Source organism: Danio aesculapii, chromosome 17 (genome assembly GCF_903798145.1).
Source record: "Danio aesculapii chromosome 17, fDanAes4.1, whole genome shotgun sequence".
NCBI classification, from domain to species: domain Eukaryota; kingdom Metazoa; phylum Chordata; class Actinopteri; order Cypriniformes; family Danionidae; genus Danio; species Danio aesculapii.
This window is the reverse complement of record NC_079451.1, coordinates 38,204,723-38,228,086: the sequence shown is the minus strand read 5'-3', so window position 1 is coordinate 38,228,086 and position 23,364 is coordinate 38,204,723. Positions and strand designations below refer to the sequence as shown.

The 23,364-nt window shown below is 36.9% G+C and overlaps 1 protein-coding gene across 2 annotated transcripts in view; it reads right to left on the bottom strand.

The window, feature by feature from the left end:
• si:ch211-266o15.1 (zinc finger MYM-type protein 4) overlaps positions 1-23,364 on the bottom strand; it is a 58,982-nt gene that overhangs the window by 20,296 nt on the left and 15,322 nt on the right. For both annotated transcript variants that reach the window (XM_056476713.1, XM_056476714.1), the window contains exons 8-22: positions 21,015-21,435; positions 17,213-17,375; positions 15,341-15,547; positions 14,994-15,141; positions 13,205-13,320; positions 12,149-12,514; positions 9,824-9,974; positions 9,485-9,657; positions 8,825-8,969; positions 7,153-7,269; positions 7,034-7,077; positions 5,044-5,191; positions 4,811-4,941; positions 2,433-2,565; positions 2,130-2,339 (exon numbers count right to left, since the gene is read on the bottom strand). In XM_056476713.1, coding sequence (XP_056332688.1) covers positions 2,130-2,339; positions 2,433-2,565; positions 4,811-4,941; positions 5,044-5,191; positions 7,034-7,077; positions 7,153-7,269; positions 8,825-8,969; positions 9,485-9,657; positions 9,824-9,974; positions 12,149-12,514; positions 13,205-13,320; positions 14,994-15,141; positions 15,341-15,547; positions 17,213-17,375; positions 21,015-21,435 — 2,673 coding nt within the window. The remainder of the gene's footprint in view (positions 1-2,129; positions 2,340-2,432; positions 2,566-4,810; positions 4,942-5,043; positions 5,192-7,033; positions 7,078-7,152; positions 7,270-8,824; positions 8,970-9,484; positions 9,658-9,823; positions 9,975-12,148; positions 12,515-13,204; positions 13,321-14,993; positions 15,142-15,340; positions 15,548-17,212; positions 17,376-21,014; positions 21,436-23,364) is intronic.

Below are 23,364 nucleotides of genomic sequence, written 5' to 3'. Positions count from 1 at the left end.
CTGATAGAAAGGCAACAGTAACTCAAATAACCACTCGATACAACCGAGGAATGCAGAAGAGCATCTCTGAATGCACACCACGTCCAACCTTGAGTCAGATGGGCTACAGCAGCAGAAGACCACTCCTGTCAGCTAATGGGAAACTGAGGCTACAATTCACAAAGGCTCACCAAAACTGGACAATAGAAAATTGGAAAAACGTTGCCTGGTCTAATGAGTCTCGATTTCTGCTGCAACATTCGGATAGTGGGGTCAGAATTTAGCCTCAACACCATAAAAGCATGGATCCATCCTGCCTTGTATCAACGGTTCAGGCTTCTGGTGGTGGTGTAATGGTGTGGGGGATATTTTCTTGGCACACTTTGGTTTCTTGAACATGAAATGAGTTCACTGTACTCAAATGGCCTCCATAGTCACCAGATCTTTGGGATGTGGTCGAACGGGAGATCCACATCATGGATGTGCAGCTGACAAATCTGCAGCAACTGCGTGATGCTATCATGTCAATATGGATCGAAATCTCTGTGGAATATTTCCAGTACCTTGTTGAATGTATGCCATAAAGGATTAAGGCAGTTCTGAAAGCAAAAAGTAAGGTGCTAGTACTAGTAAGGTGTACCTATTGAAGTGGCTGATGAGTGTAATGTGGCAATAAGCTTGTAACTACACTGTACTTTACACATAGCCATATACATCTTCATAAACACAAGAAAACAATATTGATATTATACCAGACACTATAAAAAGATGATTCCAAGCCACTAAACTTTTCTGACAGGGTATTCGAGTGTCACTGAGTGACAGATGTGAAAGTATGTTATGACTCTACTACACAGCAGTAATTATTATGTGTTATAGATAGCAAAATTTAGAGAGTTTTAACCGTCCAACATGAATGAAAACGCCGTCAGGATATTATATAAACGAAGGTTAAAGCGATAGTTCACCACAAAAAAAAAAAGAAACTACATGCACTGTTTACTGACAACTGACAAGCTGACAACGTATAACCACTGACTTCCATAGTAGGAAAAACAAATACTACAGAAGTCAATGGTTACAGACATCCAACATTTTTCCAAATATTTTCTTTTGTGCTCAACAGGAAAAGAAATCTCATAAAGATTTGAAACAGGGCAAGTAAATGATGACAGAATTGTCATTTTTGGGTGAACCATCACTTTAAACTATAAAATGAAAATAAACCTGTTAAAATTTGAAGTTTAGTTTCTTTGTTAAAATTTTTAAAAGTGCTCGCTTTGGACAATCAAAACTTTGAGGGTGGTCTGCTCAAATCTGTTAATCATTCTCCAGCCTGACATTATGCGAGGTGACATTTATTTATGATTATTTTGATATATTCATGATTTAAGATCATGTCTACATTAATAGCTTTATGGCAACTATTCGTAAAATTAATTATTTCGATAGAATACACAATACATACATCCATAAAAAAAAGAAAATTATTCTAATTTTAGAAAAATTATAGAATTTATAGAAATAATGACTTAAGACCTAAAACACAACATTTCAGTGAATGAAAAGGTACCCTCAGTGTACAGAAGCATACAATACTGTAGGGTTGGCATGTTACTGGAACTCGATACCAATTTTAAAAACGTCCAGTTCCCGCTAACATTTGAGCACTGTGGAGCATGTTCTTAAACAACGCGGATTTACCATTGTGTTCACATGCTCAACAGAAATGACTGTGATTGGCCGTGAAGGTCATCAGTACACCGAACTCACCGCTGTTTACTGAGTGTAACCACAGATACAGGGACACTGGAGGGTTTTAAAGCCCAGATTCATCAGCAGATTGCTCTTATGTCAGCTTATAGCTGATCGACGTGACTTTGAAACACTCCAGTGTTCCTGTATCTGTTGCTACACTTAGTAAACAGTGGTGAGAATTTCAGTACCAATTGGTATTGAATTCCAGTCTCGTGACAACACTACAATACCGTATCATACCGCTTGGTGAAGGGATGTCCACACTCTGTCCTGGAGGGACTAAGGTAAGCAACTATGACAGGGTTAACCAGAGTGAATATAATTGATATTAATTGCAAATAAACATTTTGATCAACGAGCTGGCCTAAAATGCATTTTTTAACTGAACTCACTGAGAGGAAAATCATTTTCCAGATCAGGCTGTTCTTTTGTCAAATTAGTGATTGGAGGCGTATGGTCATCAGTGGCAGCTGACGGCTCCTCTGCTTCAGTCGCTGGCACCGCTGGCTTCACATTGGCTCCTGCATCCTCAGTTTCTGCCCAGCTTAAGGGTGTCGATTGGGCCTCTGACTCCAGATCTCCACTGTAAGTGCTGCCCTGGTCTGAACATGACAATAAATCACAAAGTAATTAAACACTTGCATAGAGAAGCTTGAATAAGTAAATGGAGGAGTGATAAGAAATTCTTGATTCACCATGTGACGCAGGCTTGTCTTTTCCCTTCTCCGGCTCATCATCTTCCACCGAGCTCTGTGCAGGCAGGCTGCATTTAGTGTCTTTCTGTTCAAGAGCATCTTGAGGTCCAGGAATGACCATGGGTACAGGCACCTGGACAAGAACAGCATGAAATTATGAAAGATTAGCTCCAATCTATGGTGTCGACTTGATTAGATAAGCAAGGCCCCTATTATACTTGTAGAATGAGTTTATGGGAGGTGTAAAAACAAACTAAAAGTTTATCAGTTTGTTGCTCAAGACATTCAAAAACAGCTAGCCAAAGCCAACTTAACAGAAAGCGGTACTACAATTGAAAGCAACACTGACACAGAGAACGTTTACATGGACACCAATACTCTGATTTTAATACAATACTCTGATTAAGAGTCTACCATGTAAACAGCGATTTTTTTTTTTTTTGACGACCTTAATCTGACCAAAGTCATAATCGAACTAAACAGAAATCAATTTCAGACATGGAGTATGCCGATTTTAGTCACAATACTGAAGTGCAGTACAGACATGTAAACACCGCAATCAAACTATTACTGTTTTGTAGCACTTTCTGCTACATTTTGCAACAAGATGCAAACACAGCAGTAGTCAGGCATTTGTCGACAAACAAATGAGAATGGCTTCAAGCAAAAGCATATTTTTGGTGCGAGCTGGAAACGATGATTGTGCTTTAATCCAGTACATTTAAGTTTATCACAGATGTATGAATGAAAAGTTAAATCAATGAAAAGGCAGAAATGCCCTGTTGCTTGTTGTCTGTTTGCATGTATAGTGTGAGAAATTAACTGCAGTTAACTTGTCGCAAAATTAAAAATGAAACATGAAAAGAACATTCAAATAGCAACTCATGTAAACATCTTCATCATATTATTGTCTAATGCAGATTAAGGCAAATAATTAGATTATTGATGTCCATGCAGACATAGTGACTGTTGCATTAAACCTGTATTTTAAGTTGTATTTATATTAGGCATTGGCCGGTATATGATTCTGGCGATATGATAACTATGGATAAAAAATATCACTGTTTCACGGTATTGTGATTACTGCTTTAAAATAAGTTGTTTTTTTATGTCTGGGTAATAAACAAAACCCCCTTTGAACACAATACATTTCAATTTGAGAAACATTTATTATTTTGGAACAATAAACATGTCAGGCTACATGATTAAAATAAATCACTGACTTCTGCCGTCTTCATTAGTTTCAAAAACACAGATTATTTTTAAAAAAGGCATCTTTGGAGATCTTTTCCGCTGGAAATACTGTTGTCCTAAAAATCAAAAAACGGTAAGAATGGTATAACCGGATTTTTTTTGCGGTTTTAAAAGATTGACTTTTTCAAATCGTGGTATACCTTGAAAGCGGTTATCGTCCCATGCCTAATTTATATAGAGTGACTTGACTGAAGCAGTGAATTGCGGAGCTTGTGCAACAATATGATGCTTTCAATACCGCTGTTTTCTCTAATGCATTACACAGCTAGATTTTCAAAGTTGTTGGATTACTGTTGTTTTTACAATGCATTACTATCTGGGGCAGCATTTAGCTGCTGCTGTTAACGTTGAACAACAGATCTGCAACAGGAAGTTACACACTACATGACATCAATAAAGAAAGAACCGCCTGACAACTCTGTCTAGTCCACAGACTATGTTTGTTTGTGCGAGAAATAAGAAGGAAACAATGCGAAATCATATGCGATATCAGAGTTCTTGTTGAAAATGGTAGCCACTGAGATAGAGCTTAGCCGAAACATCAAAAAGGCATGGGAGCTCCTGTCAAAGTGCAGCCATACTTTCCTCAATTTTCTAAGTTTTAATGAATTTAAGCCCTGTTTCCTGATATTGTGGTCTATAACTCCTCCTTAAATTCCCAGCTGCTATGAATCTTGCTCTCTCATTGGCTGTAGGTCATCGCTGATGTTTTCAGTTAGAACTCTTAAAAAAGCAGGATTTTGAATCAGGCAGGGCCAGATATTTATCATGAAGAATATTTGCAGGTGTCAGTGACACATTGGTCATTTGTTGCTAATTCACACTGCTTGATGGTCACTTGCTTGAATGAGAACAGAATTTCAGGCATTTGTCTGGGATTTCATGAAAACTTGGCAAGCGAAAATAGCGCACAAAATTTTTTGTTGTGCGTTTAATTTGTTAGTGCAAGAAAAATGAGGCACAATTATTACTGATTGATCTAAACACCAGTATTCAGGAGAGTGGAAGTTGTCAGGGTGTTTGGCAACAGCATACTATCTGTGAGTTGTTCACAAAATGTTTTTAGCCCAAATCAAATTAAACTAAAAAAAATAAAATAAAAAAAGAGAGCAAATATCCCATACCGGTAGAGGGAACCCCATTGGGAAAGGTGTATATTGGGTGTACAGATGCATTGGCACTGGGATGTAGACTGGCATCGGAATGGGCACCGGCACAGGCACATACCTCACAATCTCTCCGTTTTCATTAATCACTATGAACAGAAAAAAATATTTAAGTATTGAATAAAATCTATATTTAAGCACAGTGTATTACGACAGTAGAACAATGTCAGGAAAGGAAGAAAGAACCAAACCTTTTTCAGACATGTTTGGAGGGACTGGAGGCTCTGGCTGACACTGGACACCCTGCTCCTCGGTTATAGGTCTGCACATAAGAGCTTTATTCTTCAACATTCTTCGATGTGGAATAGCACCCACTGCAGCATCCGTTTGTGTGCTTGCCTGTTAGATAGAGCAATTTCATTTGAGGGCTAAAATCAACATTAAAAAGTTATTAATGACATTCAAATCATTCTTATTTTTACAAATCTTTTATTTTTACAAAGGTATTAGCTGGCGGTTCATTCTGCTGTGGATTAAAAAATCCACAATAAAAGATCCAATTAATAAAAGACCCCAGATTAATAAAGGGACTTAGCTGAAAAGAAAATGAATGAATATACAATTAAAAACCACAAACAAATGAATACATAAATTAGATAAGGTTTTTAACGTTAATACATTATTGTTGAGGTCAAAAGCAGTTAAAATGTTTCTAAATTTGACTACAAATAGCAAAACAAATTTAAAAAATCCAATATGTTGATTTGCTGCTCAAGAATATTCTTTAATTAACTATTGTGCAGCTAAATGTATTTTGTTTTCCTGAAGTTCAAATGAACAGATTTATTTGTTATACAGTGGTCCCTCGCCATAACGTGGTTTACCTTTCGCGGTCTCGCAGATTTTTTTGTGTGCAATTTTACAAGCTTTTTTCTGATTAGCACATTGTGTTCTGCGTCCTGATTGGCTGTAGATCATTGCCAATCAATTTACTCCATGTCACCTGTACAGTACAGAATGTGTTCAGCTCGCCAAATTGACATAAATCTTTGATCTCTAGCAGTGTGACTCTGAAGTGAGGTACTGTATGGTTTGCAAGTTTTCTCCCCAACAAACCCCAATATGTCGACGAAACGTTCTGCACCATCAAAGGCACCCACAGTAGCACCCAAAAGGCAGAGGAAGATGCTAACCATCGCACAAAAAGTTGCACTTCTGGACATGCTGAAGTTAGAAGTTACGAGAGTGTTTAAACGAGAGAAAAGTGTGAAAATGCTAATGCCTATCTGAGAAAACAGTGTAGCGAGGGCTTTTACAGCCTTAATAAAACATCTATAATAATTGTAAAAATTAAAGCAGACAACTTTGCGGATTTCACCTATTGCAGGTTATTTTTAGATTGTAACTCCCGCGATTAACGAGGGACCACTGTATAAATATTATGTTGCATTACAAATGTTTTTACTGTCATTTTAATTTATTTAAATGCAAACTTAAAAAGTTAAAATTATCTTCAAACCTCTGAAAGGCAAGTGTGTTCTAAAGCAGCAGTTCCCAAAGTGGGGGTCGCGGGACAATGACAGGGGGTCGCTTGGTGATTTCCAAAAGTCAAACTATTAGAATTACCATATTTTAACCATAACCCACATAAGATAAAAAAATAGTAGTTTTTATTAGTAAAAAAAAAACAACAACATGCAAATGAAAAGCCATCAGCCTTTAAATTATTTTTTTATAGGATTGGTGTGTTTACGTTAGATTAACAACACACCAATAGTGTCAGCAGATTAATTTTATAGAACCAGGTCCAACTTTGACACCTTTAAGGCAATCAAATCCATTAAAAATAAATACAGGTCACAACTGAACATTGAAGATTATCGCTGAGTGACGCTCTCTAAAAGTAAACCAACAATACTTGTGCTGAAAACACTGTGACCACCAGTCTCTTTAGGTGAGGTTATCATTTAAATAAACACATTAATAAATGGCAATAAAAATAATTGTTATTAGACGGTTGCAATTTTTTGTGTTGTCAATATGCTCGTGTTTAAATAGGACTATTGTTGCGTGTGCACCGTTTGTATAACTATAGCCACCTCTAAGGAATTTAGGGGTCACGAGTCTCTGGCATTATTATTTTAGGGGTTGCTAAATAGTTCGGGAACACTTGTTCTAAAGTGCCATTAAATACTTCAGTAAACATTTTGTGACCCAATGAATGTATGCATCACTACTTACTTCACCAATATTTTTTGAGCTGGCATTTGAGGTAGGCAGAGCTCCTGCAAAGAAAATATGTTTAATTAAAATATACAGTTTTGCAATAACGAAAAAGCAAAAACATGAGAAATGAATACCTGTGAGAGCGGTATTTCCAGGTAATGTGGAGGCCAGTGACACCACACCACCAATTACAGGCATGTCTTTTGACAGAGATAATGGAGCTTGAACTGTAGTGGTGTTAGAAACAGTACCTTCAATAAAGAAACAACAAGTGTAAGTCCTTCTCTATGTACAACCAGTTTTGATAATCACATTTAACAATTTCATAAACATGATTCATTTTGCTAAATAAAAATGGTTAAAGAAATCCTTGTATGCTTTCTAGATGTAATACAAGTCTAATATCCTAGAATGTGTCTGAAGTTTTAAATTTTGGGTGGAAGTAGAAATGTTGTGTGCGTTTCTTCATATGCAAATGAGCTGCTAAGTCCCTCTCTCTTCCTAGATAAGAGGGTAGAGCCTCTACAGCTTGTGCGTGTTACTCCATCAACAACAAAAAACACCAGCATGCATTTTAAAACCTGGTCAATGGTTAAGACCCTTGATTTATAGTTTTATAAATGCACAATAAAAAGCCGCACAAAAAGCTGGTTGTCACAGGAGTATTAAACAAAGTTCACTTTCGTGTTGAAGAAATAGTTCACCCAAAAATGTATTAATTCTTTCCAAAATTTTGAGATTCTTCTGTTGAACACAAAAGACAGAAGAAACAAACACCATGGAAGTCAATGGTTACAGGTTGTTAAGTGGGCCTGTGTTGTTTTTGTTTTTGGTATGGTTGTGTGCTTTGTTCCTGCGCTTGTCTGAATTCTAGGTGGAGCTTGCGAATGGCTTGTTCGGATTGGTTGACGTCATTGGGATTCCATGTTTATAATGCCGACAGCAATGGCGGCTCAGTCTCTCTCTCTCACACTGTCTGGCTGGCGGTGCTCCGCGCATGCCAGGATCACTTCGCATAGCGCTCTTTTTATTGCTATGATTTTGTTAACTGTCGATTTAGTTTTCATAATGTGTTAAATATTTTGCTTTATTTGTTTATTTTGATACTTTGTTTATTTTTGTAGCAGGTAGTGGATATTAAGCTTCATAGTCACGTTTTATTATTTATTTAGTTCAGCAAGGAAAGCAGTGGCCTGGAAGATTCACCTGTCTTTATTTTTTTCACAGAAGCCAGTTAAGATCTCTCCTGGAAGAACAGCTATAGTCAGGGAACTGTTTTGTTTAACTGCCCTAGCTGTCTACTGTTATTTGTTATTAATTTTTGTTTCTTCTTGTAAGGTTGATTTAAATTAGATTTAAAAATATATTGACGGGGACGTCAATTTGTCATATTCAAGTGTCTGTGTCGTTCATATGTTCAGCTCAAATTCTGATTTCATTAATAGAGCTAGTTTTGAATTTTGGGCCGTAACATCAGCATTCTTCAAAATATCTTATTTTGTGTTCAAGTAAAGGGTGAGTAAATGATGAAAGAACTTACATTTTTGGGTGAACTATCCCTTTAAATAAACCAATTTGGCAAAAGCATAAAAACAAATGTCATTAAAATGTTGGTTATCTGTGAATACAAACAGCTGGGGAATATTATGATGTACACATACATTGAAGAAAAATCAGAACTACAATTAAGGTGAATTTAGAAACTGCTAACTGAAATTGAAGTAGTAAAAAACACAATGGGATCCTTTTAAACATTTATTGTCGTTTGGCAAAGATACATAAGGAACTACATGCATGGTGACCTACCGTTGCTCAATGGCTGATGAGGTGTAATGCACTTTGAACAGAACTGCAGCAAACAGGACAGGTTACAAAAGTGTCTTGTGGCTCCATCCCAGACGAGGCTTTCCTTTAGCGAGCCCTGATTCTTACAGCCGCTACACTTGGCCATCTGACAAGACAAATTAATGTGTGAATAAACAAAAATGACTACTATGAGATTGAATACAAGAAATAAAAAACAATAGTCCCTCAATTTGCCATATCCTTTAACATTCTGTTATATCGCTGCTCTGTGCAGTCTAATATTAAAGCATATTAAACAACATATTAAAGCGTATTTGGTGTTTGTTCTCTATTAAACCGAACCAGAAATCGAGGGTGTATGATGTCATTAGCATGCATAGCCAAAGGTTCACGTCACTAATTAAAATAGATTCTTTCTCTGGATTTGAACATTCATTGACCATTTGGAATAATCAAATACATACAAGTCTGAATATATGAACAAGCACTCTGGTTCTATTGTTTATATATACACACAATCATGAAAAAAAAAACAATAAATACATGCATATATATATATATATATATATATATATATATATATATATATATATATATATATATATATATATATTAAAAATGAAGAACAGAATCAAAAAATGAATATACTATATCTCTAACCTCATAAAAGAGCACAGTGTAAAGAGACATGCATTCTTCTGTGCAAAACTCCTCCAGTTTGCCCCCAAAAAAGTTCTGAATGGTTTTGTGGGTCATGTTTTGACAGTAGGCACAAACCCGGCATTGACCTCCGTGTCGTTTAGCAAGCTCATGCTTGAAAAGAAGTTTACAGCCTATAAAAGATAAAAGAATGTCAATTAATTAGAGTAATTCAACATTTAATTTCAACAATGTTAGATGAACCACATTAAATTTACAATTAAAACACATGGTGTCGCCACAGTGGAATGAACCGCCACAATGCAAGTAAAATAAATATATAACATTAGTATTACAAACCTTCACAACAGAAAGATCTGGGCTGTTTTTCGTATGTAATGATGTCTTTGACCACTTTCTCTAGTTTGCAGTACTCGCATAAAGCTTTCACGTTGCCTTCCTTCTTATATGTGTCACAGCATGCTCGCGAACAAAACAAACCTGCATGACCCTGAGAAAGAAAAGAGATATTGTAAACATATTATTTATATATTAATGCAAGAAACTGCAGGAGAATTGGGTAACAAACATGTTAATTCATAACCATACTTCCCCAGCTATATAATTACATTAGGAAATTATGAAAATATTCTGTATTAAATATGAACATTATATTGGTGAGGTTCAAAATTCTTGTTAGATTTTTTCTGTGGACACATTAGAGTAAAGAGTTTTTCCAAAAGGGATTTGGGGAATCAATTTTTATTACTCCATTCAGAAAATACTGTGAACAGCCAGAAAAAAAAAACAATTCACTAATTTTTGCGAAATAATATGTGAAGAGTTCAGATGCAAAAACCTCTGAATGCCGTCTGAAATTTTCTTTTAGAATGAGCATTTTTCTCAGTCTCCTATGTTTATTTATGTTCAGTTATTTCACTTTAAAGGCAATGAAAAATACTTATTCAACACTATAAAAGTACAATTAGGTAGCCTACACACAGTAGTCAGAGAAAAATGCTGATTTATGAAGGAAATATCAAACAGCATTTAGAGGTTTTTGCATCTAAACTCTTCATGTATACAACCAAACTATTAACGAACACTAGGCCTGTCACAATAATCAATATATCGACTTATCGCACAACACATAGACATGACCTCAATCATTTTTAGTGATGCAATATATATCTCCCATACATTAAAACCAATTCTAGCAACATTTTAGTTGATTGTGCAACATCTCTATCTCCATTGGAGGTGTCAGTGTCAGTTTGGTTAAAACACTACAGTATTTACTATAAATTACTTTAGTTTATTTTGATGTGGGTGTCTGAAAACTGAAAGTAGATCTGGCAGCAGATATCACAGCCTCTGTTATGCTGCATTCACACCAGATGCAAAGACGCAAACAGACATCCTGCGGCGCGAATAAGGCAGTGCTAGTTGAGCGTTTTGCACATTTGAATGATGATTGGCGCATTTAGTGCGAATCGCTCGAGTTGTAAAATCTGAACTTAGGGGACATTCGCGCCGCGTTAACCTATCATGAGCTTGCTCTTGTAGGGGAGTGATTATGACGTTGTTCCTGCTGTTGGTGTCCCAAGGGAAAATCCTCACACCGACACCGGAGAACAGTTCATCAAACTGGACTGGGCTCAGTCTGAAGCACTGCTAAAAGTCTCCATCATCCAGGTACAGTTTCTGGAGGAGTTGTTGAACTCACAAAGCTGGGTGCATCACTGAAAGGGTCTAGTGGACTCAGACACGGCGCCGAACAAAATTTTTTTTCAGCCTTCCTAAAGCACATAAAGCACAACTAATATCTCAATAAAATCCATGTTAGCCATTTAGCATCGAAGCCTCGCCCATGACGCAAATACGCATCTATTGTGAAGCGGATCTGATGCACGAATGAAGCGAGTAAACTAAATGTTCACGTGTCTATTTATGCACCAATATCACAATGTATTCGTGTGTGCCGCGTCTAGTGTGAACACAGAATTACTTTTTACCATGCACTTTTTTTTTGTTAACATTTATTATTATTTCAGATATGTGATGAGTCCAATGCATAATTATTAAACTTAAAATTACTAAAATTAAATATTCTTAAGAATAAAATATGATGTGTTCTTTGGAGGAGTGTACTTGCATTGTGATATTATACTAGTGTCATTCTGGCAATATATGAGTGACATAAAATGGTCTTAAAATGACAATAATTTCGTTTATCGCTATATATTTTTGTGCAAAATATCGTACAACAAAAAATAGACATTGTGACAGGCCTAATGAACACGTCTCTGTTAAAAAAAAAAGAATTATGACTTAATGAAGGACAAAAAAGTACTTCTGAGAAAATTACCTTTAAAAATATATATTAATTATAATTAAAGTCTGCAGGCACAAATTGATAAGAGAAAAGAGCACTTAAAAGGGACTTTTCTTAAGATGTTCTTCATATTAAACTGTAAAACACTTTATGAAAAGCCAAAAAGCCCCAAATCTCAATATTAAATAAAGTTGTTTTGTCTGTATTGTCTCACCTTGAAGTATGATTTCACAAAACAGAAAAAGCATCCGATACTGTCTGGAGCTTATTATAAATGTGTTTTATAAAAATAAGATCACACTTTCAGTTGCGTTAGTGTTACATAGCTGTGATTCAGAGAGCAGCCGTACCTTAAACTGGAAGACCTCAGGCTTGGAGCTGAAGTGGTTCTGGCACTGTCTGCATGCCAGTCGTATCGTGTCTGAGGACGAGGGAGGTTTGTTCGGCCATTGCTGCTGCTGCTGGGTGTCCTGCGAGTTCATCACACCAGGAGCAGGCACGTATGTTGGAACTGGATTTGATGTTGGTACAAACGGAGGAGGAGGTGGAGGAGGAGGAGGAGGAGGAGGAGGGTTGTGGCTCGTGCTGGATGAAGTTTGGATGGGCTGGAGATGGTCAGCGGTGGGACGAGGCGGAGGAGGAACAGCACTATGAGGCTGGGGTGCATGTGAAGTACCATTCATCTGATTATGAGGCACAGGAGAGTTTAGTTTCTCCTGCAGGAATGCAAAAAAAAAACATGATTTGATGTATTAGAATTTTGAAGAGAAAAGAGAGCAGATGCAGCGTACACATGAAAACAAACATGTGAACAAGCTATTCTTTCAGTCATGACGTCCTGAAGTGTTGTTGTTTATTATGACTCACTATTCAAGATTAAACAATCAATTACTGTGCCTCTATTGTGTTGTTTATGAATCATCACAACACCCTATGATCATGCAAAAATTAAACTGATATTGTAGATTCTGAACCCAGCAGGAGTTTTTCAGAGTGACGGAGAGAAACTAATGCTTCAAATACACTGATATTGATTTTCCTGATCAAATGAGTTTATAAACGGCATTTGTAGCTATAAAGACTTTCACAATGTTAAAAAAGATTTCTATCTCAAATAAATTATTTCATTCAGAACTTTTGAACTGTCAACATTGATAAAAATGATCCAAATAAACACATCAGAACGATTCTTGTAGAATCTTTTTAGGACTGAAATGTTGATACTGAAAATTCAGCTTTGAATCACAGAAGTAAATGACTCTCTCTTATACAATATATTCCGTGCTTCGTTCTAATTTAAGCCTAAATTGGACAACAACAATATATTAAATAAGCTAAATCATTCCAATTATTCATTAGCTAATGAATCATTTAAAAGAAAATGAAGAACATTTAAAGATTTGTACCTGGAATTTGCCCACACAATCTAATGAACAGAAGTTTCTGATAGAGCCATCAGAAATGGCAAGATGATACTGAGGAATAACAACCTTCTTGCAAGATGTGCATGGGAAAGCAGTGCCTAAGAGAAAAGCAAGATTAGTTAGTAATAAAGAACAAATGAACAATTGAATCTCAAAAACATTATAAGTGCAAAATGTAAAAAAAAATTATGGAAAATTTTATTTTACTTTCACTATTAATAATAACAAAAACGCATGTTTGTCATACACTGAAGACAATAACATTTTCTTTATTTTTAATTTATGAACTCGCATTCTGGAAAATGATGATTTTAGCTAAAAGAAAACTGAAATAAGCTATCATACTAAACTAAAATAACAAAAATGTCATATTTTGAGCATGCAGGCTTAGACTCATTAAAAATTATTTTTAAAATACATACTTTTACTAGAAGCATGTCCGGATATTTTATTCAAAATGTTAATTTACAAATAATAGTAAAAAACCTAACAAAAAAACAAAGCTGGTTCAGACGTTCTCATTAAAATAAATATACACTCATTGGCCACTTTATTAGGTACATCTGTCCAACTGCCCATTAACACAAATTTCTAATCAGCCAATCACATGGCAGCAACTCAATGCATTTAGGCATTTTGACATGGTGAAGACGATCTGCTGCAGTTCAAACTGTGATTTTAGTGACTTTGAATGTGGCATGGTTGTTGGTGCCAGACGGGCTGGTCTGAGTATTCCAGAAACTGCTGACCTACTGGGATTTTCATGCACAACAATTTCTAGGGTTTACAGAGAATGGTCCAGAAAAAGAGAAAATATCCAGTGAGCGGCAGTTCTGTGGGCGCAAATGCTTTGTTGATGCCAGAGGTCAGAGGAGAATGGCCAGACTGGTTCAAACTGATAGAAAGGCAACAGTAACTCAAATAACCATTCGTTACAACCGAGGTATGCAGAAGAGCATCTCTGAACGCACAACACGTCCAACCTTGAGGCGGATGGGCTACAGCAGCAGAAGACCACACCGGGTGCCACTCCTGTCAGCTACGAACAGGAAACTGAGGCTACAATTCGCACAGGCTCACCAAAATTGGACAATAGAAGATTGAAATAAGTTGCATGCTCTGATGAGTCTCGTTTTCTACTGTGACATTCAGATGGTAGGGTCAGAATTTGACATCAACACCATGAAAGCATGGATCCATCCTGCCTTCAACAGTTCAGGCTGGTGGTGGTGGTATAATGGTATGGGGGATATTTTCTTGGCACACTTTGGGCCCATTAGTACCAATTGAGCATCGTGTCAACACCACAGCCTACCTGAGTATTGTTGCTGACCATGTTCATCCCTTTATGACCACAGTGTATCCATCTTCTGATGGCTACATCCAGCAGGATAACACGCCATGTCATAAAGCGTGAATCATCATAGACTGGTTTCTTGAACATGACAATGAGTTCACTGTACTCAAATAGCCTCCACAGTCACCAGCTCTCAATTCAATAGAGCACCTTTGGACAGTGGTGGATGCTATCAAGTAGCAGTACTAGTAAGGTGTACCTAAAGTGGCTGTTGAGTGTACTATTTAAGATTAATAAGAATTTATTACTCTAAAAAAAAAAGAAAAAGAAAACAAACTAAAAAAAAAGTACAGCTAAAAATAAAGTCAAATATAAAAGTAAAACATTACTTATTCAAAAGTAATGTCCTGTGATTTTGTGATAAGCTGTGACCTGAACACATAAGAGAGGACAATTGTAATGACACTCATTTACCTGTCAAACTGGGGGAGGCTTGACTCAAAGCCACACATCTCTGAGAGCAGAAGAACTCTGTGACGCCCTGTATGTTCGTTCCCTCCATCATCTGATCAATGTTTCTGATATCTTGGCAGTATGGACAGTGAAGCCGCTTGCCACTCTTCTGCGTCACCATAAAACAGACAACAGATTTAACTCCAGAGTAATTTGGTTTCTAAAGTCACATTTATGTCCTGTTCATTGTTTTTTTTTTTACATTTATCCCTTTTACAATAAATTAGAAAATAGGATTGGAAGACAATTTTGAACCTGCACATCCCATTATCCCATCACTACAGTTCTTTTGTGCAATAATGGAGTACCTGTTTATAATTGGCGATGCATTCGACGCAGCAGAACTTCTTAATACTGTCGTCTATCTGAACCAGGTGATAGTTTCCTGAGGCTTTACAGTTGCCACAGTTTTCACAGTAGCTCATGTAGAGGTTTCGGGAGGATCTGAAGCGTGCAAAGCATTCATCGCTGCACAGCTTGTGCACGGCACCCAAATGAGTCACTTCATGCTGAATCTGGAATGAAAAGAAAAACAGCTCATGGCTTAAATGCTGCATTTAACTGCGGGGAAGCCAAGTCGCTTTGACATTCTCTGACCTTGTGTTGGGTTAAAGTGATATTTATACAAGCCTTGCATGACATCAGTGTGCCATAAGTGTTGTTTTTTTAACATGATGCATCAAGTAATAGGCTGAGCGCAAGCAAGAATGGTTTGAGTTCTTATTTTTTGGTCTCTTTAGTTTTTAATTACCATACTCTGCACAATTACACTACCTGACAAAAGTGTTGTCAATCCAAGTTGTAAGAGCAACAAATAATAACTTGACTTCTAGTTGATCATTGGGAAAAGTGGCAGAAGGTAGATTTTTCTGATGAATCATCTGTTGAACTGCATCCCAATTATCACAAATACTGCAGAAGACCTATTGGAACCCGCATGGACCCAAGATTCTCACAGAAAACAGTCAAGTTTGATGAAAGAAAAACCATGGTTGGGAGCTGCATTCAGTATGGGGCGTGCAAGAGATCTGCAGAGTGGATGGCAACATCAACATCCTGAGGTATCAAGACATTTGTGCTGCCCATTACATTACAAACTACAGGCCAGGGCAAGTTCTTCAGCAGGATAGCGCTCCTTCTCATACTTCAGCCTCCACATCAAAGTTCCTGAAAGCAAAGAAGGTCAAGGTGCTCCAGGATTGGCCAGACCAGTCACCAGACATGAACATTATTGAGCATGTCTGGGGTAAGATGAAGGAGGAGGCATTGAAGATGAATACAATAAATCTTGATGAACTCTGGGAGTCCTACAAGAACGCTTTCTTTGCCATTCCAGATGACTTTATTAATATGTTATTTGAGTCATTATAGAGATGCATGGATGCAGTCGTCCAAGCTCATGGGAATATTAACTCTATTTCCACTGCACCATGACCTCTATTCTATACTGTACATTATTTCTGTTAAGTGACAAGACTTTTCAAGGTCAAAGCAAAGTCAGACCTTACTGTCTTGATTAAATAACTTAAAATCAAGGCATGATCATATTTTATTTAGGTAAAATAAGCATAATCTAGAGGCCTTTGCCTTTCATAAGCCACTTCTGATACCAAATAATCAACTAGAGGTCAAGTTATTATTTGTTGTTCCTAAAACCTGGATAGACGACAAGACTACAGACTCCACATATACTATAGACAATACAACGCTTGCATATTGTGCTGCTGCTGAATTAAATGACAATACGTTGTTCTGTCCAATGACCACCCTTATTTGAGGCAGAAGAGAAACAGCTCCAAGCAAAGTCGTTTTTTCCAGTTATTTTTGGTGCGCAAAAGTGTTTTTGTAGCTTCAAATAACTAAAGTTTAACCGCTGTAGTCACATGGAATGTTTTTGGTTCCTTTTCTGGACTTTAAACGTCTCTAGATCGTTGCTGTCTATGGAGAGTCAGATGGCTCTCGGATTTCATCTATTATTATTTTGGAAGATGAGCAAAGATTGTTTTGAAGATGAACAAAGGTCTTGGGAGATTGGAACAACATGAAGATGAGTAATTAATAACAGAATTTTCATTTTTCAGTGAGCTAATGCTTTAATCAAATTAATTAAGCCCATGGGGGAGTAAAGTCAAACAATGAAATGCTTTTTGTTTTTTTTTTAATGCGTGGCTGAGCCTTACCTCTTTAACTAACTTGCAGACATTGCAGTGCGTGAATAGATCTGGAGGTGCATCTTCATATCGGTCTCTATAAATACTTAGACAAGCCTGGCTGCAGAATTCCTTTAGTGTGTTCATGGAGCCCACGGGGATGGTAATCAAGTCCTTTAGATTGACAATGACCCTTTGAGACAACAAAGAGGAAAAAAATATCAGTTCCACCATTCATTTCATTTGCATTCATATATACATGATCAAATCTAATTTCCATAATTTAATCTGAACAATCAGCTATTCAAGCAATTTTCACAATTGGGACAGTAAAAGTTTGGTCTTAAAAGGATAGTTTACTCCTTTATTTATTCCAATGCATGACCTTCTAAATTAGCTTCTTTTGCAACTAAAAACCTGAATACTGAATTTTTCAGAACACAAGATAACTTATTTGAAAGTGAAACATGCTAAATAATAAATTTAAAATGCTTAAAAATGTATTTATGCAAAAAAAAAAACTATGCAATTAAGATTTTGCATAATGCAATATATATATTGTTTTTAACAGTGTTACAGTAACAATATTTACATCTTAATTTGCAAACACTAACCCACAGAGCTTTTATTTTGGAAAATAAGCAAATCTTATTTTCATTGCTTCATGCTAATGATGTCATGTTATAAATGCTCTGCCTCATTTTTTTAACCCTTTTGTATTGTTCAAATCAAGCCCCATTGACTTCCATTATAACAACTTTTTTGATTGCAAAACCATGACACCATCTAATCATGCATTTTTTTATTGTTTGTGGTTTTCCCTGTTGGGAAGAGGTAAAATTAGTAATTTCTACTGTTGATCATCAGTTGGCATCGTTAACCACTCAGATAGGCCTGTGCAAAAAAAAGTTTCTTGCTTTTATATGGAGTTCTATGAAGTAAGACTACAAATAATAGTGTGTACTCATAAATACACTTACTGTGTTCTGAGAGCTGAGCTGCTTATTTTGACTTTCAAGGTAAGTGTACAAAGGTCTCTCTTATACACACACACACACACACACACACACACACACACCGCAATATAAAAGCTAGTAACTACGTTTTTTTGCACTGCAACTGATGATCAACAGTAAAATTGTTAATTTTACCTCGTCCCAACAAGCAAACATGAATGCATGATATGGTGTCATGGCTTTGCAATCAAAAAAACTTTTGTTATACTGGAAGTCAACAGGGCAAATACAGCCACCAACATCACGAAAGGGTAGTAAATTTTTCAAGATTGTATTGTTGAGTTTTTGAAAACATTCACAGTATTACAAAATATGTGACAAAATAAGAGGTCACCAAAAAATCATTCCATTTGCTGAAACAGAGAAAGTTGTGGACAAATTAAGACATCCCCAACATTAGAGCTGTGCGATTTATCGAAATCGAATCGCAATTTGAAACCTTGCGATTAGCTAACCGCAGGAGGCTGCAATATGAAATATGTATCATTTCATTTAACAAATGCGTGCATGGTGTCTTACTAGCCAATTGAGTGAGCACACTTTCGTTCTGGCCAATAAGAATTGCGCAACCAAACTAAACGCCCAAAAAAAAAACACAAACAGAAGCATTCAGAAGCATTAATAGATGAATTAATATCAAAGAAAAAGGACATCAGTAATATGGAGATATTTTGGGTTCAAAGTCACAAAAAATTGAAGTTTAATGTTTTGATAACTTTGTGTGTATTTCACATATCTCGTGTGAGCCGTCTGTAGTGACTGACTGTAATGTAATCTACTATAAAAATATAATTCGTCATTTCATTTTCATAGGACAACTATATATAGATGCATTAGTTGCAAAGCAATAAAACGATTTAAAGGCTTATTATTGGATATTACGTCAGTCAATGCGACTTCGTATGACGTATTCACGGAGAGCTTATGACCTACTAACTACGGTTTGAACATGTTAACAAATTTTGTTACAAACTAGCTAGTAGTTACAAAGCCCCTAGTGTGGACTTTACTGTCCAGTTTAAGAAAGAACTTACGAACAGCTGGTGCAACCCAAGCAGCAACCTCCCGCTCTCCCTCGTGAAGCAAATACGGAAGTAACTGAAACTGCAATTCATCGAAATTCCGCTAGTCCTGGCTCTATATAGAGCAAATTTCTATTGACCCCACTATTAAAATAGCCAACTTTACAGCAGAAAAAGAGGTATTTACAGCCTGGTACAAAGAACGATTTTGGTTCTCATAGCTAACAGTACCCTTCATAACAGCTGTGAGGGGGGTGAATTTTTTTTATAACTCATCCGTTTCCTTTATATTAAGTCTGCATAATTAAGGGCATGGCCACTTGAGTGACAGCTAGGTCTCGCTGGTCGCCATCACTTCACCTAGCTGATTAGCCACTGATCTCGGCATATTCATCATATTTTTGTTTTGTTTTATGTGGCTTTATACAGTCAGTTGCCTTTTGGAATTATTTCTTACAATTATCAGATGATATGGGATGCTGTGTGCACTTAATTGTGCTCACAAACCTTTCACGTGGCCTCCATTTCCCAGGTGAGTGAAATTATATACTTTTATACCATCTCTATAAATGTATTTGTTTTATTTAAGATCATTTATGATTTATATTTTCTTTAGACTTGTAATGCACTCCAGAAACTGTCATATTGATTAGCTGCAGGCTGTAGAACAGTCATCTGAAACGTTGTCATACAGTGTTATGCCTGGATTTCATAAATAGCCTTGCACTTACTAACACAAACTATATCTGACGTATTTGGAAGTAATTTGCGTTTTCATTCTGTAGAAAAACGTCATAAGAACAATACTTAGTGGCTTAATGTATTACAACAGTGTTTTTAAAAGACTAAACACTTTACTGATATAGTGTACAACCAAGCACATGTGGTCAGAACACAAACGAGTCGCAGATAATGAAGTATTAAGCGTTTCTCCCATAGGAAAGCCCGTTTAAGCAAAATGCTAGCAGGCGTCTGCTCACGCTCCGCCTTTTTGCCCTTGTTTGGTATCCCCGGTTGGTGCGATGACGCGTGAACAAAATGGTGACGGTTGGCCACGCCTACTGGTGGCTTCTTTTGTGTTCTTCAGAAACCAATGGGTGATGTCCCGGATACTGCGTCCATATCTTTTACAGTCTACGGTGCAACCCTAACCAGGAGACAACTAATGCTATAACGCACTACTTTGCTAAAGACACAGTGCCTTTTAAAGCAGTGACCAAAGAGGGATTTGAAAAAAACTCATCTAAATGCAGGATTGCTTCTGTCCCGCACCCATTTAAGAGTACCACAGCTGTACGTTTAACGCTGTGATATTTTCTGTAGCATCTGTGATAAATATTTTGTTTTAGACAATTTAAGGTACCGAATGGCTCATATCAGCCATGATAGTTTGTTGAGAGTTCTGTATTTTTATCATTATAATTTTTTTAGTTCGCTTAATAGGCTACATTATCTCCCTAATTTGAGTTGAACTTGTTTACAGAAAGTAAGGTCATTTTTTTATTATTAGGTCACTAACTACTGCGCCACTGCGTCGCCTAAAATCTTTTCAGTTTCTTTTTTTATCTAACACTCACTGCATTTTAGCAGTAAGAAGGTATGATACAGATTATTGAGCTGAAGCTAGACTACAAAATTAAAATCACAAATCAAATCAATAAAAAAATAAATAAAATTAATAAAAAAATAAATCCCAATTAGATATTTGCCCTAAATCGCACAGCCCTACTCAACATAACACAATGGTTAAGCATACATCCAAAAGCAGAACAACTATTCTCTATGATAACTCACTTAAGGCAAAGGTGGCAGGTTTTCTTGGGGGCGATGATGGGTGTAAACTGAACCGAGGGTAAACTGAAACTCGTTAGACACACGGTGGAGCAAAACAGCTGGTTGGAGCCTTTTCGCTGGAACGCCGTTTGCCCCTTCTGGAGGACCTTCGAGCAGCCCGAGCAGCAGATCCTGACTGTGGGTGGAGGAGCGTGGATCTGGGGCGGCTGAGGAGGAGCAGCCTGCAGCTGGGCCTGGGCCATCATGGGTGGCTGCATTCGAGCATGAGCCTGGATTTGAGAATGCATCTGGGCCTTATGCTGCAGTTGGAGCTGAAGAGGAGTTTGGGCTTGGGCTGGCAGGAGTATAGTGGTTCCTCTGAGTGATGCAGCGCTCTGGGAGATTACTGAGAAGGAAGACTGCTGGGAAGGTGCCACGGATGCTGCATGAAAACAAACTCGTTAGAATAGAAGATCAATCCTTTAGATCATCGTAGTGCTTTTTTCTTTCACAATGTACACGGTTTATACAAAGGAAGGTTTTAAAAAAATGTCTTTGTTTATCGTTTGTGGTTGAGTGTGTTTTGGATGACATTAGAGGCGTATTTTTTTTTTGACACACTTTAAAACAGTTTTTGTGGTGATGTTGGGTTGTAGTTTCAGAGACTTTCTGACCCCAAAACTAAATTGACTTCTGCAATTCTCTAGCTGAGATTCTTGGAGATTTGTTCAAATTATCCTCCTAACAATGAGTTTGGACTAATAATTATTCGTACTCCAGACTGATATATAACTCTTACAGTTCACTGGAATTGATTAATTATTGCCCTGATGGTGGAAATGGACATGTACAGTGTTCATGCTATTTTCTTATAGCCACTTCTCAGTTTTTGAAGCTCAACAACCTTTTGCTGCAAATTACACGTTTTCTGCTCCCACTTATTGAGCTGAATGACTGAGTGAGTTTATCTCTTGACTGATGTGTTTACCCTTTATAGTTTATAGTGAAACAGGATATCAATGTTGAACAATTACCTGTTTCTTAAACTATCAATAACAATAAACTTCAAAAATATTTTACGCTTATGACTGTGGCACGTCACATTTGATAAAACTGTTCTTTGTTTGCGATTATTGGTTCTCAATAGAGCTAGTGCAATTGGAGCTAGGGTGCTTATAATCCTTAATATATAATTGTTTTGGTAAAAACGGCTGTCGCCTCACAACAGAAAGGTCGCTGGTTCGAGCCTCGGCTGGGTCAGTTGGCATTTCTGTGTGTAGTTTGTATGTTCTCCCTGCATTCGCGTGGGTTTCCTCCGGGTGCTTAGGTTTCCCCAATAAGTCCAAAGACATGCGGTACAGGTGAATTAGGAAAGCTAAATTGGCCGTAGTGTATGTGAATAAGTGTGTATGTGTTTCCCAGTGATGGGTTGCAGCTGGAAGGGCATCCGCTGCATAAAACAAATGCTGAATAAGTTGGCGGTTCATTCCGCTGTGGCGACCCCAGATTAATAAAGGGACTAAGCCGAAAAGAAAATGAATAAATGAATGTTTTGGTAAATATTGTAATTACGATTATGTAAAATGATAATGAGTAATGATTATTTATAGGTGTAAACTTGATTTTTTGTTTCTTATTACAGTTACAAAAGTCCTTCAGTGGCCTTTTCAGTGGATGCCCTGTGAATGTTATTGTCAATGTATTTTATTGTTTGATTAACAATACGCAGTCTGGAGCAAGAATTTAACCACTGCAAGAATCTGATTTATTTTTAGACATGCATTTTTATTCTCAACTATTTACATTAACTTATTACATGACAAATGATAGTTTGTCAGACAATTGTGAAAAGTTACTAAGCGCTGCATTAAAACTGAAACAGAGTACAGAGTAGGGGGCGTGGCTTTCTTTTTGAGAATTATCCCCACATAGCAAAGTAAGAGAGGCATGGTTAAGACTAGAGAGAAGAACTGCCAATGGACAGACTTTGATTGAAGATTACCAAAACAAACATTTTTTTTTTCAGTGTATTAACTTCCACATATTAATTGTTCACCAAAAGATAACAGTGTGAGCTAGCAAAATAAACATGGTAAATTTTCACACGCATTTTAAACAAAAGCCCCTTACACACAGTTATACTTGTAAATATCTGAAAAAAAATCCGGAACTACTTTACCACTAAATTCAAACAAAGTGCAGTTTACTCAGACACAGACGTTTCGGAATTTTTCCAGAAAAGACTATCCACATTCATTCCAAAATACCGGTAAATTCTGACATCGTTAACCAGAAATGACGCCTAAACGGCTGCGCTTGTGTTTGTAAACATAATAGGGGTCGGGCTTTTGTTGATGGTTTTACACTTATT